Here is a 13,911-nt window from a genome sequence, read left to right on the forward strand (position 1 = left end):
TTTAGTTATTCTTTTATTATAAATATAGATAAACTATTGTAATTTTTAAAAATAGAAATTGTATTAAAGTGAAACCAACCTTCTTATATGAAAACTTAAATTATGACACAAAAAAATAATTTGAAAAAAAAAATAATTAGTTCTTTTTTTTTTGCAAGAGTTTAGGCATACATGACAAATTCATTTGTGACATCATCTACAAGAGATTTTATAATAAATTAAATTTTGAACACCCAAAATGTGGAGAAATTATTTTATTATCTCTTTCCACCAAATTACTCATGATCCATTTCAAATTACTTAACGAAATATTAACAAATTTTTCCACATCACTCATGGCAACGAATATGACCATTGTTACAGTTGAAGTGAATACCAGGGGTGGATCAGACATGAGCAACAATGACACAAATATGAAGAAATCCATTATGGAGACCTTGCAGGATGTTGAGCAGTTTGCATATAACATTCTGATTTTCACTGGGGTCAAAAATTTCAATTTCAGGGCTGAATTCTCGAAGCCGAACTAGTCCAAAAATCTTAAATCGAGACATTTACAAGATGAACATGAAATTAGAAATTAGAATTATTAAGGGATTAAATTAGATAAATTATTAAGTACAAGGACTAGATTGAAAGAATAGTAATTATTGATCAAAGACTAATTGTGAGGTGAATAAAATAAAGAGAATTGATTTAAGAATTAAACAAATTTGTCAGTGGTAATTATGCCAAGAACCTAAGTACTGTTAAACCAAGATTTATTATTAGTTAGTGGCTTGCGTTGATCCTTGCCATTCATTTCTATTGACCATTCTTTAAGCTCAATTGCAGCCATTAGATTAATGAGTAATTAGATTAATTATGTATATATATATATATGTGTGTGTGTGTGTGTTCAATTGGTGAGAGAAGCAAAAGAAAGAAAGAAATTCTTTAGGTTACTCTTCCATTATCGTCCATCAAATTACTAAGGAAGGTGAACTTTTCACTTGAATTTGTTAAAATCTTAGTTTGTGATAATTTGATGAACATAGCCTAAGCATTAGAGAACTTAGAGAATGAAAACCTGAATCCATGAATATCTAGTGTTAAGCTTCAACTTTGTGGAAAACATGCTAGAAATGAAGTGGGATGTGTAGAAACAAGACTTGATTAGACATAGATAATATAGCCATTGATGAGTTCTTGAGAGCTTGAATGAGATTGTTGAGAACTTTGGACAAAAATGGTATTTTATTGATAGTTTGAGGCCTTAGAGTATGGTTACAAAGCCGAATTGATTCGAGTGGGAAAATTCTGAGATATACGAAAATCAAACATTAAGGTATAAAAAGACAATTGATACCATTTAAACATGTCATCTTATTTCTCAAATCATCCTAAGACTTACAGAGTCTCTTATAACTTAAGCATAAGTCACATAATACTTATATTTTAGTCCCTTTTAATCGATTTCAATCATATACCACTTATGTATCTTAGACACATAATACACTTATATTTTAGTTCCTATTAATCGATTTCAGATTCAATGGAGAATACGCAAAAATTAATATATTGAATTACTTAATAACCCAACAAAGAATTAAAGTTAGTGATATGTCCTAACGCTCAATACACCAAAATACATATCTTTAATCCCTTTCATAATATTTTCATGATCGTAATCCACATCACAAATATATATATACACATATGAATATCATCACAACCATTGCCATCAAAGTCAATTAAGCTAACATGCCTTTTATGAGAACATTGATCAATATCAATTCATTAAACTTAGCTACTTAATGAGTTATGACACGAGATCACAAACCAAATTCATTATTCGTCCTTGGATTCTTGACGTTCCGGTCTTGTTTCTCAACTTTGTTCAAATAATTCAATTATTAGAACGAGATAGTAGCATATTCAAACATAGCAGACTATTCAATTTCTTAATCATCCACAATTTGTCCATCTTCGTGCGAAGAGTAACTTAAATTATGCTAGTTTCCAAGCAAAGTCATCTAGGGAGTGCTTGAATTTCAAATATTCCATGTAATTATTGGGAGATAATATATAATAACCTTATTTTTAATAGGTTTATATGTCAAAAAGTCTATCCATATATTAAATTCGCACCCAATTAAATTCTTGGCATTAATTAAAATATTTAACGATGTTCGAAATTGATTACATTGACTGTTAAAAAAAATTGGTAGGCCAATTAGATGATGAGACGTGGTAGCTTATAGTTTAATCTAATATCTTTTCCAAAAAAATTTAAATTAAGCCATCGGTTTACCACTTCGACTGATCCGTCCAGTTTAATTAAATAAAACATTAAGAAATAAAATATATATATTAAAAAGATAAAGAATCGGTTCAACCATCCGGTTCTAATGTCAACTGGCCTAATGGCTTTCTCTAGATCGATATCCTTGTCATTTTGGTCTAACCGGTCCAACTGACTAATCCAACCCAAATCAAGTTATTATTATTTTATATCAAATTTAATACTTCTAATATTTTTATTATTTTTATAGAGTTGTAATGTTTTTTATAAAATTTTAAATATTTTAAATATATTTTATTAATTTTAGAATTTTTTAAAATTTATAAGTTTATACCAATTTTATTTTTTAATATTTAATAATATTTATATTTTGATAATATTTTTTTAATTTTTTAATATTTTTATAGGAAAAATAATAGATTAATCTAGAAGCTATTACTATCTCTATCTATTGCTCCATCAATTTATTTTACGTGGCTTAATTGATTATTTTAATTAATGATAGGGACTTAATTAAGTACAAATTGTACACAATGACTTAACTTTTTTTGAAATTTACAAAAATAAATGAATAAAAATAAACAAAAAGTTGAACCGCCATAGTAGAATGATTTATTTATATTGATGAAGATCAATGTTCCAAGCAGAAGTATATCAACAAAAAATATATATATAGATTATTTATTTTAAATTTCTTTGTTAATATAACTTAATTATTTATTTATATCAATTTTGAACATATCAAAATAATTAGTAGTATAAACCATGTTTAAATCATTCATCTTTAAATATTGTACAATTTTGAAAATATCTGTTTTTTTTATATTGAAAATAACTTAAATATTGTGTGTATATTCGAGGGCAACACACGAAAATTAGTAACAATAAAGTGGTCCAAAAGCTTTTATTTCATTACATATTGTACACAACTCAGCTTTTCTCACCCTCTCTCTCCCCATATACCATAATTGGATACAGATTTATAAGCTTATTTAAATTAACTGCTGAAAGGTGGAGGCCTTGGCATGCCTTGCACGATGCCGCAAGTCAATACACCTTCCGGCAAGTTGTACTCATCCTTGAGGGATCGGTTAGGGGAAATAACACTAGCATAAAGCTGTTGCCCAAGGTAATGCCTGTCCCATATCTCCGACCTCAGGTTCCACATCCCGCAGTTGTCGAATGTCAATAGGATTGCTGACCAGGAGTTGGGGAATACCTGTATGGTGTGTCTGCTCACAGCGTCAAGAAGATTGTAGTTCATCCTCTTCTCAGGGCTCCATTTCCCAATGTCCATGCTGCAACAAATCATTATACAACTTATTGCTTCAACTCAGGCAATAAAATCACCACATGTATTTGTTACGTTAGAAGCTATACTTACCCCACGGCAAAGAATGAGTAGCCAGACAAGTGGTAAGACTGAATGGCGGTCTCGGGATTCTCGAAGATGATTTCCACAAAGTTTCTGTGTGTCATGTTGAGGACAATAGGTGCCAAAGTTACCTTAGTGTTGTCACTTGGTGGCTCATCGGGAATGGTATCATACTTGAAAACCTTGTCGGCTATGTTAACATTAATGGAAGACAATTAATAATGGTTGCCATTAACATTAATGGGAGACAATCAATAATGACAACCACCAACTTTGGAAAAGTGGCAAGGGATAATTTTTTTTTGGTCCTTGAGATAATGGGCTATTTATTGTTTGGTCCTTGAACCTCAACTATAAATAGGCCTTCTCATTTCTCATTTCAATTCATCCCAACCAATCTTTCTCTCTTAGTTTTCTCTCTTCTCCCATTTGAGAATTCTTAAGGAATTCTATTTGTTTGTAATATTTTGGAGATAGTAAAGTTATCATCTGGTGTTAGTGCCCGAGGACGTAGGTATAATTTACCGAACCTCATTAAAACTCTTGTGTTCTTTCTTGTCCTATTTTTCTTTCAATATTTGAGGGTATAATAGTAGTATTTAATTGTGCTATTAAATTACTATAGAAGGGATATTCTGTCTAAGGAAAGACTTGGTATTTAAGAGATCCATGTTATCCACCTCTCTTTCCTGGGAATTGAACTTTGTGTGATTTTTTTAGTACAATAATTTACACGCTTCCGACCCTATTGGAACAACAAGTGGTATCAGAGCCGAAGGTTAATCGTAGTATGCTCTGTGGTTGCAGTTTAAACTGATCTTCCACATCAGAAAAGATTTCCTTAGGTATATTGAAAGATTATGGAGAAAACGGTCGGTGTAGGAGCTTTAACATCGTCCATGTGGACAAGACCTACAATTGCAAATGCAAGATTGGCCGTGGAGATCTTTGATGGCACGGGCCATTTTGGTATGTGGCAAAGTGAGGTTCTAGATGCCCTTTTTCAGCAGGGTCTAGACATTGCCATTGATGAAGAGAAACCAGATGATGTACAGGAGAAAGATTGGAAGGCGATCAATCGGTTGGCATGTGGCACAATTCGATCATGCCTTTCTCGAGAGCAGAGGTATGCTTTTTCGAAGGAGACTTCTGCAAATAAGTTGTGGGTGGCACTTGAAGAAAAATTTTTGAAGAAAAACAGTCAAAATAAGCTCCACTTGAAGAAAAGACTGTTTCGCTTCACATACGTCCCAAGTACCACAATGAATGATCACATCACCAAATTTAATCAGTTAGTCACTGATTTGCTGAATATGGATGAGACATTCAAAGATGAAGATTTGGCTTTGATGATGTTGGGGTCACTTCCTGAGGAGTTTGAGTTCCTAGAAACTACTCTACTTCATGACAGGAGTGATATATCTCTGAGCGAAGTCTGTGCGGCCTTATACAGTTATGAACAGAGAAAAAAGGACAAACAGAAAAACTCAATCAGAGATACAGAAGCTTTAGTAGTCCGAGGTCGTTCATACACTCGGAAGAAAACTCAAAAGGGGAGATCAAAGTCAAAGTCCAGACTCGGGAAAGATGAATGTGCTTTTTGTCATGAGAAAAGGCCACTGGAAGAAAAATTGTCCAAAGCTGAAGAATAAGGGAAAAGCTGCTGTAGATGCTTGTGTTGCTAAGCATGATACTAGTGACTCTGAACTATCACTGGTTGCATCATCATCGTCGTTCCATTCAGATGAGTGGATATTGGATTCGGGTTGTACCTATCATATGTCCCCTAACCGGGAGTGGTTCTCTGATTTAGTAGAACTAAATGGAGGAGTTGTTTATATGGGCAATGACAATGCCTGTAAAACTGTTGGGATAGGTTCAATCCAATTAAAGAATCAAGATGGATCAACCAGAGTTCTGACTGATGTTCGGTACGTGCCCAGTTTGAAGAAAAATCTCATCTCATTGGGAGCCTTGGAATCCAATGGTTCAGTTGTTACTATGAGAGATGGGATTTTGAAAGTGACATCTGGCGCACTTGTGATATTGAAGGGCATCAGGAAAAATAACTTGTATTACTACCAAGGTAGTACAGTTATTGGAGCAGTCGCTACAGCTTCCGGTAACAAAGAATTGGACTCAATGCAGTTGTGGCATATGAAGTTGGGACATGCCAGCGAAAAATCCTTGCAAATTCTGGCAAAGCAAGGATTGTTGAAAGGTGCAAAGGCTTACAAATTAAAATTTTGCGAGCATTGTGTTCTGGGAAAGCAAAAGAGAGTGAAATTCGGTACTGCTATCCATAATACAAAAGGTATTTTGGAATATGTTCACTCAGATGTGTGGGGGCCTTCCAAGACACCTTCATTGGGAGGAAAACACTACTTTGTTACTTTTGTTGATGACTTTTCCAGAAGAGTTTGGGTGTATACCATGAGAACTAAGGATGAATTGCTTAGAGTTTTTCTTAAATGGAAAACTATGATCGAAAACCAGACTGGCAAGAAAATCAAGCGGCTTAGGACGGACAATGGAGGGGAATATAAAAGTGATCCGTTCTTCGATGTGTGCCAAGAGTATGGTATTGTTCGACACTTCACAGTTAGGGATACACCACAGCAGAATGGATTGGCAGAGCGTATGAATCGAACATTGCTGGAGAAAGTTTGATGTATGTTGTCCAATGCTGGGTTGAGCAAGCAATTTTGGGCTGAGGCTGTGACATACGCTGGCCATCTTGTTAATCGTTTGCCATCATCTGCATTAGAAAGAAAAACTCCTATGGAGGTATGGTCTGGAAAACCGGCTACAGATTATGATTCCTTACATGTGTTTGGAACCACTGCATATTACCATGTGAAGGAGTCAAAGTTAGATCCGAGGGCAAAGAAAGCTCTCTTTATGGGAATCACTTCTGGAGTGAAGGGATTTCGTCTTTGGTGCTTAAGCACAAAGAAAATGATCTGTAGCAGAGATGTACCTTTGATGAATCTGCCACATTGAAAAAGGTAGCAGATAAAGATATTCAGACGAGCAATACTCCACAGCAGGTGGAGTGTACTCCAAAACAGGTGGAGTTTGAGCAGATGGGGATTTGCCCAGTTAATAAGTCTAATTCTCCAGCCACAATGGAGGAATTAGAGGTTGAAGAGGTTCTGACCCAAGAACCACTAAGTACACCAGAACCAGTTGTAGTTGCAAGGCCACGGAGAGAAATTCGTAAACCTGCTCGATTTACTGATATGGTGGCCTACGCCCTTCCCGTTGTTGATAATATTCCTATCACTTATCAAGAAGCAATGCAAAGCTTAGAAAGTGATAAATGGAAAAGCGCCATGGATGAAGAAATGCAGTCTCTCCGGAAGAACAATACTTGGGAGTTGGCGCAATTACCGAAAGGTAAAAGGGCAATCGGATGCAAGTGGGTATTCGCAAAGAAAGATGGATCTCCTAGCAAGAAGGATATTCGCTACAAGGCAAGATTGGTAGCTAAAGGCTACGCTCAGAAGGAGGGAATTGACTACAATGATGTATTTTCCCCTGTTGTGAAGCATTCCTCCATTAGAATTTTGTTGGCCTTGGTAGCACAGTTGAATTTGGAGCTAGCTCAACTTGATGTTAAGACGGCTTTCTTGCATGGTGAGTTAGAAGAAGAGATCTATATGACTCAGCCAGAAGGATACACAGATGCTGGTGGTAGAAATTGGGTTTGTAAGCTTAACAAATCGCTATATGGATTGAAGCAATCCCCGAGGCAGTGGTACAAGCGATTTGATAGCTTTATGAGAAGGCAGAAGTACACAAGAAGCAAATATGACAATTGTGTATATTTGCAGAAGCTGCATGACGGATCTTTCATTTATCTACTCTTGTGTGTTGATGATATGTTAATCGCTTCGAAGAGCCAAAATGAGATAGATAAGCTGAAGGCTCAGTTGAATCAAGAGTTCGAGATGAAAGATCTAGGTGAGGCCAAGAAGATTCTCGGCATGGAGATAAGTAGAGATAGACCGAGAGGCAAGCTCTGTTTAAATCAGAAGCAATATCTGAAAAAGGTATTACAATGTTTTGGTGTAAATGAAAACACAAAACATGTAAGTACCCCACTTGCTTCTCATTTGAAACTTAGTGCTCAATTATCTCCGAAGACTGAAGATGAAAGAGAATATATGGCGAAATTTCCATATGCTAATGCAGTTGGGAGTTTGATGTATGCGATGGTGTGTACGAGGCCTGACATTTCATAAGCTGTTGGAGTTGTGAGCAGGTATATGCATGATCCTGGAAAAGGACATTGGCAAGCTTTGAAATGGATTCTACGCTATCTTCGAAAAACAGTAGATGTTGGTTTAATTTTTGAACAGGATGAAGCACTTGGTCAGTTTGTAGTTGGATATGTTGATTTCGACTTTGCTGGTGATTTAGATAAACGTCGTTCAACTACGGGGTATCTGTTTACTCTTGCGAAAGCCCTAGTGAGTTGGAAGTCTACCTTACAGTCTACAGTAGCTGTGTCTACTACAGAGGCAGAATATATGGCAGTTACAGAAGCTGTTAAGGAGGCTATTTGGCTTAATGGATTGTTGAAAGACTTAGGAGTTGTTCAAAGTCACATAAGTTTATATTGTGACAGTCAGAGCGCTATTCATTTAGCGAAAAATCAAGCCTATCATTCAAGAACCAAGCATATCGACGTAAGATATCACTTTGTGCGGGAAGTCTTTGAAAAAGGAAAAATTCTACTTCAGAAGATTCCGACAGCAGATAATCCCGCAGATATGATGACCAAGGTGGTAACAACAATCAAGTTTAATCATTGTTTGAACTTGATTAACATCCTGAGAATTTGAGCACCTTCAGGTGTATGGCGCTCGAGAGCGCATTTGTAGGCACTACAAAAGATATCTTTATCGAATTTGGGGAGTTGAAGGAAGTGTGTGAAGATGTGATTATCCTAATCAAATCTTCAAGGTGGAGATTGTTAACATTAATGGAAGACAATTAATAATGGTTGCCATTAACATTAATGGGAGACAATCAATAATGACAACCACCAACTTTGGAAAAGTGGCAAGGGATAATTTTTTTTGGTCCTTGAGATAATGGGCTATTTATTGTTTGGTCCTTGAACCTCAACTATAAATAGGCCTTCTCATTTCTCATTTCAATTCATCTCAACCAATCTTTCTCTCTTAGTTTTCTCTCTTCTCCCATTTGAGAATTCTTAAGGAATTCTATTTGTTTGTAATATTTTGGAGATAATAAAGTTATCATCTGGTGTTAGTGCCCGAGGACGTAGGTATAATTTACCGAACCTCGTTAAAACTCTTGTGTTCTTTCTTGTCCTATTTTTCTTTCAATATTTGAGGGTATAATAGTAGTATTTAATTGTGCTATTAAATTACTATAGAAGGGATATTCTGTCTAAGGAAAGACTTGGTATTTAAGAGATCCATGTGATCCACCTCTCTTTCCTGGGAATTGAACTTTGTGTGATTTTTTTAGTACAATAATTTACACGCTTCCGACCCTATTGGAACAACAGGCTACGCCGTAGTATTCTGCAAGTTTTAGTGGAGTGGTTGATTCGACATAGGAGGCTCCATTAAGAGCATATCGGAGCTTGCCATCTACTTTTTGTGCAGTGTTGGCAAGCTTGATGGTGCGGGTAATGTTAATGGAACCATATTTGTAGGAGCCCTGAGGGTTAGGCCTAGCAGCGTTAGAAGTCAAGTTCCAACGGAAGGTACGGAATTGATTGAGTGACCAAGTCCAACCAACAGGTGGCGGTGGCAACTTTCCCATTAAGGTGGACACCGCTATCAAGAATCTTCTTGAGCCTGGTGTGTCCCTTGTTGAAAAAGTTTCCCACTAAGAGAGTCTGTAATGGTAAAACTGGTAAAGTTGGGGTTAATCAAGAACTTCTCTTCACCATGGAAATAGGCAAGACATATAAGTATAGAGTCTGTAATGTTGGCCTTAAAGCTTCACTTAATTTTAGAATCCAAGGTCATAAGTTGAAGCTTGTTGAAATGGAAGGTTCACATACTGTTCAAAACTTGTATGAGTCCTAGGATGTACATATAGGGCAATGCTTTTCAATCCTTGTTGCAGCTGATCAAGACCCAAAAGATTATTACATGGTAGCATCCACTCGGTTCCTTAAAGAAGTACAAACGACCACAGCTATAATTAGGTACAAAAATGGCAAAGGTGAAGCTTCAACCGAGCTTCCACCTGCACCTATTGGTTGGGCGTGGTGTTGAACATGGACTGCAATGCAACAGAAGGCCATGAAGTAGACCAGCAGCTGCAGCAGACCAGCATTCGAGTAGGACCAGAAGCAGCTTGGTTCTTTTGTTTACTTTTGTTTATTTTGTAATGCTATCAAAGCTTGAATATAACTAGACCTTAGAGTTGTTAGGATTTGAATTTGATAGATGTAATGGCTGAATCATTCAGCTCTTAAATTTGTATTATTTTGTATTTCAAGTTACTAAAACTGATGGGAGCAGTTACATGATTAGGTAACTGTCATACTAATTTTGTAACACTTTATATTTCAAATGAAATGAAAAGTAAATGAAATCCATTCGGTTACAAGTTTTTGCTCTCAAGTTTTCTGTTTTGCTTTTCTGCTTGCTGTTTGAGAGCTTATGCTCCTTGTGCTTCACTTCTGTGTTTGCTGTTGTATTTGTTCCAACACGTGGTCATTGAACCAGTTTCGTACTTTTCGATGGAATCTTACCGCTAGTGCTGCTAGGCCAAACCCACAAGGATCTTACCGTTATGGTGCTATTAGCATCACGCGTACAATCAGGCTAGTAAACAGTGTTAGCAGAGTTAATGGTAAGCTTCGTTATGGCTTTAATGGTGTCTCACATACCGACCCAAATACCCCATTAAAACTCGCTGAATATTTCAACCTTGCTGATAATGTTGGAACAATGGCAGCAGCAACAAAGAGATTTTGCAAGCAGAAGCAAGAGCAATCGAAGCAGAAGAACAACAAGCAGAGCAGCAAGCAAGAAACTTGAATGTACAGCAAGAATTGTAACTGAACATCACTAATTTTCATTCAAAATTTGAATATATAAAAGAGTTACAAATTTTGATTCATTTGACAGTTACCTAATTACATAACTGCTCCCACTTAAACTAAACTAATACAAGCTTAAGTCAAATACAAAATAAGCTGACATATCAGCTTTTATATCATCAATCCAATCACAAACTTAATCCAACTAACTTTGGAAACTAGTTAGAGTTGAACTAAACTAAATTACATCAAAACAAAACAGCAATGTCAGTTGCTTCATTTGGTCCAAAAACCATTCGTAAGCGCCAAGCAAAATGAGCTGAGCTCGATAGCTGCTGGTCTCGACAGTAGCATGCTTCTGGCTCCATGTTGCAATGCAGTCCAGCTTTCAACACTCCTCCTTGGACTGTATGCAACACATTCCAATTGCACTTCTCAAAGATTCAAATCGAGCAGCCCCTAAAGGCTTGGTCATTATGTCAGCCAATTGTGCCCCTGAGCTGCAATGCATGACTTCCTTTGCTTGTTCAGCCTCCCTAACAAAATGCAGTTTGATTTTAAAATGCTTAGTCTTACCATGGAACACAGGGTTCTTGGCTATCGCAACTGCAGACTGATTATCCACCCAAATTTCAGTTGCTTCATCTTGAGTTTCATTAAGGTCATGAAGCAGCTTTCTTAGCCAAATGGCCTGATTAACTGTTCCTGCTGCAGCAATGTACTCTGCTTCAGCTGTGGACTGAGCAACAGTTTGTTGCTTCTTTGAACTCCAACAAACCATGCCCGATCCAAGTGTGAAGAAGTATCCAGAGGTACTCTTCATGTCATCGAGGGATCCTGCCCAATCACTATTAGAGTAACCTTCTAATTTCAGTTCCTTCCCACTTTCAAACATTACACCAAAGTTAGTTGTGCCTTTGATGTATCTAAGGACCCTTTTTGCAGCTTTCAAATGTGCCTCATTGCAACAATGCATGAATCTCGATAACAGGCTAACACCAAACATGATGTCTGGCCTGGTTGCTGTTAGATACAACAGACAACCAACTAGGCTTCGATAATGCCTCTCATTAACCCTTTGCTGATCACCATTGCTGGTTAATTTTTCACCCTGTGCCACTGGTGTACTTACTGCTTTACAATTTTGCATGCAAAATTTGCCAAGAATCTTCAAGGCAAATGTTTGTTGGCTGATGAAGATGCCCCGATCAGACTGGTGAACTTCCATGCCAAGGAAGTAAGTCATGACCCTTAAATCTGTCATCTCAAACACTTGCTGCATTTGAATCTTGAACTCATCAATGAGCTCAACTTTGCTCCCTGTCACTAACAAGTCATCCACATACAAGGAGACAATCAGCAAGGTTTCAAATTCTGACCTCTTAACATACAGAGTAGGTTCACTAAGGCTCTTCACAAATCCAAGCTTGGTCAGATAAGCATCAACTCTGTCATACGAGGCCCTTGGTGCCTGTTTCAGGCCATAGAGGGCCTTTCTTAACTTGTACACTTTGTCTTCATGTCCAGCAACTTCAAAACCTTCAGGTTGCTCAATGAAGATCTCCTCCTTGAGAAAACCATTCAGGAATGCAGATTTAACATCCAATTGGTGAACTTTCCACTGCTTCTGAGCTGCTAAAGCAAACAGTAGCTTGATTGTGTCCAGTCTTGCCACTGGAGCAAAAGTCTCCAAGAAGTCCACACCATACTGCTGACTGTAACCCTTCACCACAAGCCTAGCCTTGTGCTTGTTCAGTGAGCCATCAGCATTGTACTTGGTCCGGTACACCCATTTAACCCCAATAACCTTCTTATTTTCTGGTCTGCTCACCAACTCCCATGTTTCATTTTTATTGATCATTTCCAGCTCAGCTTCCATAGCTTCCATCCAGCTTCTGTCCTTGGCAGCCTCTTCAAAGTCTGAAGGCTCAATCACAGCAACATTGCACCTCTGATAGACATCAGCCAAAGTTCTGGTGCCCCTCACTGGTGTGTCATCTACAGCATCTTCACTTGGTTCATCTTCTGTAGGCTCAGCAACCAAGTCCAACTGATCCATTTCAAACATGTTAGCTTCAGCACTATTCCAATTCCACACCTTTTCTTCATCAAATTTTACATCCCTGCTGACTAAGACTTTCTTTGCTATAGGATCATAAACACTATAGCCCTTCTTGTTGCAGCTATAGCCAACAAAGATTCCTGGAGTGGCCCTGCTCTCGAGCTTGGTTCTCTTTTCCACTGGAACAAGAGCATAACACACACAACCAAACACTTTCAAGTGTGTTACTACAGGTTTAACTCTATGCCAAGCCTCATAAGGAGTCTTATCCTTGACTGCTCTAGTTGGCAGTCTATTGAGCAGATACATTGAGGTGTTAACTGCCTCAGCCCAAAACTGACTTGGAAGCTTGCCTTGAAACAAGAGGCACCTGGCCATGTTCAGTACAGTCCTATTCTTCCTCTCACAGACTCCATTCTGTTGAGGAGTATAGACTGTTGTGAGCTGATGATGAATCCCATCACTGTCACAAAGCTTTTGAAATCTCTCAGACATATATTCAGAGCCATTATCAGTCCTCAAAGCTCTAATTTTGCAGCCAGACTGATTTTCAGCATAAGCCTTGAATTTACAGAAGGCTTCAAACACTTCTGACTTTTGCCTCAAGAAGTAGACCCAGCACAACCTTGTTAAATCATCTATAAACAGGGCAAAGTACCTTTTCTCACTGATTGAAGGTGTTCTCATAGGACCACAAACATCAAAGTGCACCAATTCGAGCTTGTTTTGAGCTCTCCAAGCACTGTCAGCAGGAAAAGGCAGTCTAGCCTGCTTACCAAGCTGACAAACCTCACAAACATTCCCACTAACCTTAACTTTTGAAATGCAATCAACCAAATTCAGCCTATGTAGCAGATCAAGCGATCTGAAATTGGCATGGCCTAGTCTCCTATGCCACAAGTCAGTGCTGTCAGCAAGGCTGGTGTATGCCTTTCTTTCTACTTGGCTAACATCCAGCATGAAGCATCTATCGGTTATGGAGACTGAGATTAACTCTAGACCATTCATGTCTTGAACAGTACAGCAACCATCCTTAAAAACCAATGTATAGCCCTTTTCAACTAATTGGCCTACACTAAGCAAATTCTGGTCTAAGTCAGGTACAAAAAGCACATCTGAGATCAGCTTGTTACCTGAACCAGTGCTAACCA

At 37.5% G+C, this 13,911-nt stretch overlaps 1 protein-coding gene across 1 annotated transcript; it reads right to left on the reverse strand.

Annotated features, from left to right (window-relative positions):
• Positions 1 to 3,159: 3,159 nt before the first annotated feature.
• LOC121225282 (L-ascorbate oxidase homolog) lies at positions 3,160 to 3,848 on the reverse strand. The gene is made up of 2 exons (XM_041109520.1): positions 3,669 to 3,848; positions 3,160 to 3,582 (listed from the first exon to the last, which is right to left on the reverse strand). The coding sequence occupies exons 1-2, from the start codon at positions 3,761 to 3,763 to the stop codon at positions 3,282 to 3,284; spliced, it is 396 nt and encodes a 131-aa protein (XP_040965454.1). The 5' UTR covers positions 3,764 to 3,848; the 3' UTR covers positions 3,160 to 3,281.
• Positions 3,849 to 13,911: the final 10,063 nt, after the last annotated feature.

The sequence above is a fragment of the Gossypium hirsutum genome, chromosome D13 (genome assembly GCF_007990345.1).
Source record: "Gossypium hirsutum isolate 1008001.06 chromosome D13, Gossypium_hirsutum_v2.1, whole genome shotgun sequence".
NCBI classification, from domain to species: domain Eukaryota; kingdom Viridiplantae; phylum Streptophyta; class Magnoliopsida; order Malvales; family Malvaceae; genus Gossypium; species Gossypium hirsutum.